Source organism: Buceros rhinoceros, unplaced genomic scaffold (assembly GCF_000710305.1).
Source record: "Buceros rhinoceros silvestris isolate BGI_N320 unplaced genomic scaffold, ASM71030v1 scaffold46286, whole genome shotgun sequence".
Lineage (NCBI taxonomy): Eukaryota > Metazoa > Chordata > Aves > Bucerotiformes > Bucerotidae > Buceros > Buceros rhinoceros.
The window spans coordinates 2,504-3,766 of record NW_010420143.1 but is presented as its reverse complement, the minus strand read 5'-3'; the positions used below and the strand labels follow the sequence as shown (position 1 = coordinate 3,766).

The 1,263-nt window shown below is 43.0% G+C and overlaps 1 protein-coding gene across 1 annotated transcript in view; it reads right to left on the bottom strand.

The window, feature by feature from the left end:
* Positions 1-1,263, bottom strand: part of XRCC6 (X-ray repair complementing defective repair in Chinese hamster cells 6) — a gene marked incomplete at its 5' end in the record, with an annotated part of 11,904 nt that overhangs the window by 8,181 nt on the left and 2,460 nt on the right. The window contains one exon of the mRNA XM_010139180.1: positions 700-954. Within this exon, the coding sequence (XP_010137482.1) occupies positions 700-954 (255 nt within the window). The remainder of the gene's footprint in view (positions 1-699; positions 955-1,263) is intronic.

The window sequence follows — 1,263 nt, the reverse complement described above, 5'->3', positions numbered from 1 at the left end:
GGGAAAGAGGCAAAAGCCCTTCTTCAACTTCAGTCAAAACTGTAATGCAGCATGGAAAATATTTCCTCCCCAATTAAGAATCCGGACAACACTGTGCATGAAACAGCTCTGACAAGCTCCTATAAAACATAATCTTACCTCAGACATAGAAGGAAGTAATGAGTTCAGAAAATCCCCTTTTCCAGGGAAATGGATTAAGAAAGCCTCACAGCTTCTAAATCCAGTGCATCTGTAAACTCCAGCACTGGTTATCTCACTTACACAGCTGAACTAATGAAGCATTTGCTCTCTAGTCTCTGACCTCAGGTTGCTGTTCTTCAGCTAATTCAAAATGGAGCCAGTAAAGTTATCTTTCTTTTGTGTTAATGCAGTGTGATTATTCCCTTCCTGGAAAATGGTAGGACAATGAAATAAAGTAGAGTTTGTTTTCCGTGGCACTCTCAAGTCCTGATTTATGCTATCACTGTGGAGAAAGAGATCCTAGAAAATTAAGTGTTAGTTGTTGGATACCAGATTAGGCAACAGCTTTTCTAATTTCGATTAGGCACCAAAGTTCTAATTTAGAAAGCTTCAGAAAAATTCCCCCAGTTCTGATGATTTTTACATTCTTTATCCATCACAGACTTGCAATGTAGTTAACATCTGCTGCAAGGATACATCACTTTTATTCTGCCTGAAATGAAAGGGGAAAATAATGACCTGTGTCTCTCAGATCACCAGCTCTGGTTCTGGCCAGCTTGGCTTTAGCACTGTCATTGGCATGAGGGTCATCCTCGTTGCTGAAGAGCATGATCCTTTTGTGGCTCAGTCTGACTCGGACATCGCTGAAGAGATTAGAGCAGGCCCAGAGTGCTTCACCCAGTGAATAGTCAGCATTGTGGCCAAAGGTCTCACGGAAAAGGACTCGTCCTTCGTCTCCCCTGTACTTGTCCAGCTCTAGAACACGCTTTGCACCTAAGGGGAATAATAGCATTCACAGGCATTAGAAAGAAATCATAAACTCTTCTAAATATGCACTAAGGGTCCCCTGCAGCTGACATCTAAGTGATGTTCACTAGCACCTTTGCAGTCATGCCCTTCTGACATCTGGCTAAGAAAATTGTTCAGCACAGCCTAACATCTGCTATACTTCAAGCCAGCTACCACTTGAAAGTGTCTACTAGGGCCAAAAGGACACAAGTGCCCTGACACCAGTGTGGGGCTCTTCCTGATGGGGGAGGAACAGGCAGGGATCAAAGTATCAAAAACCCTTTACACTGAAAG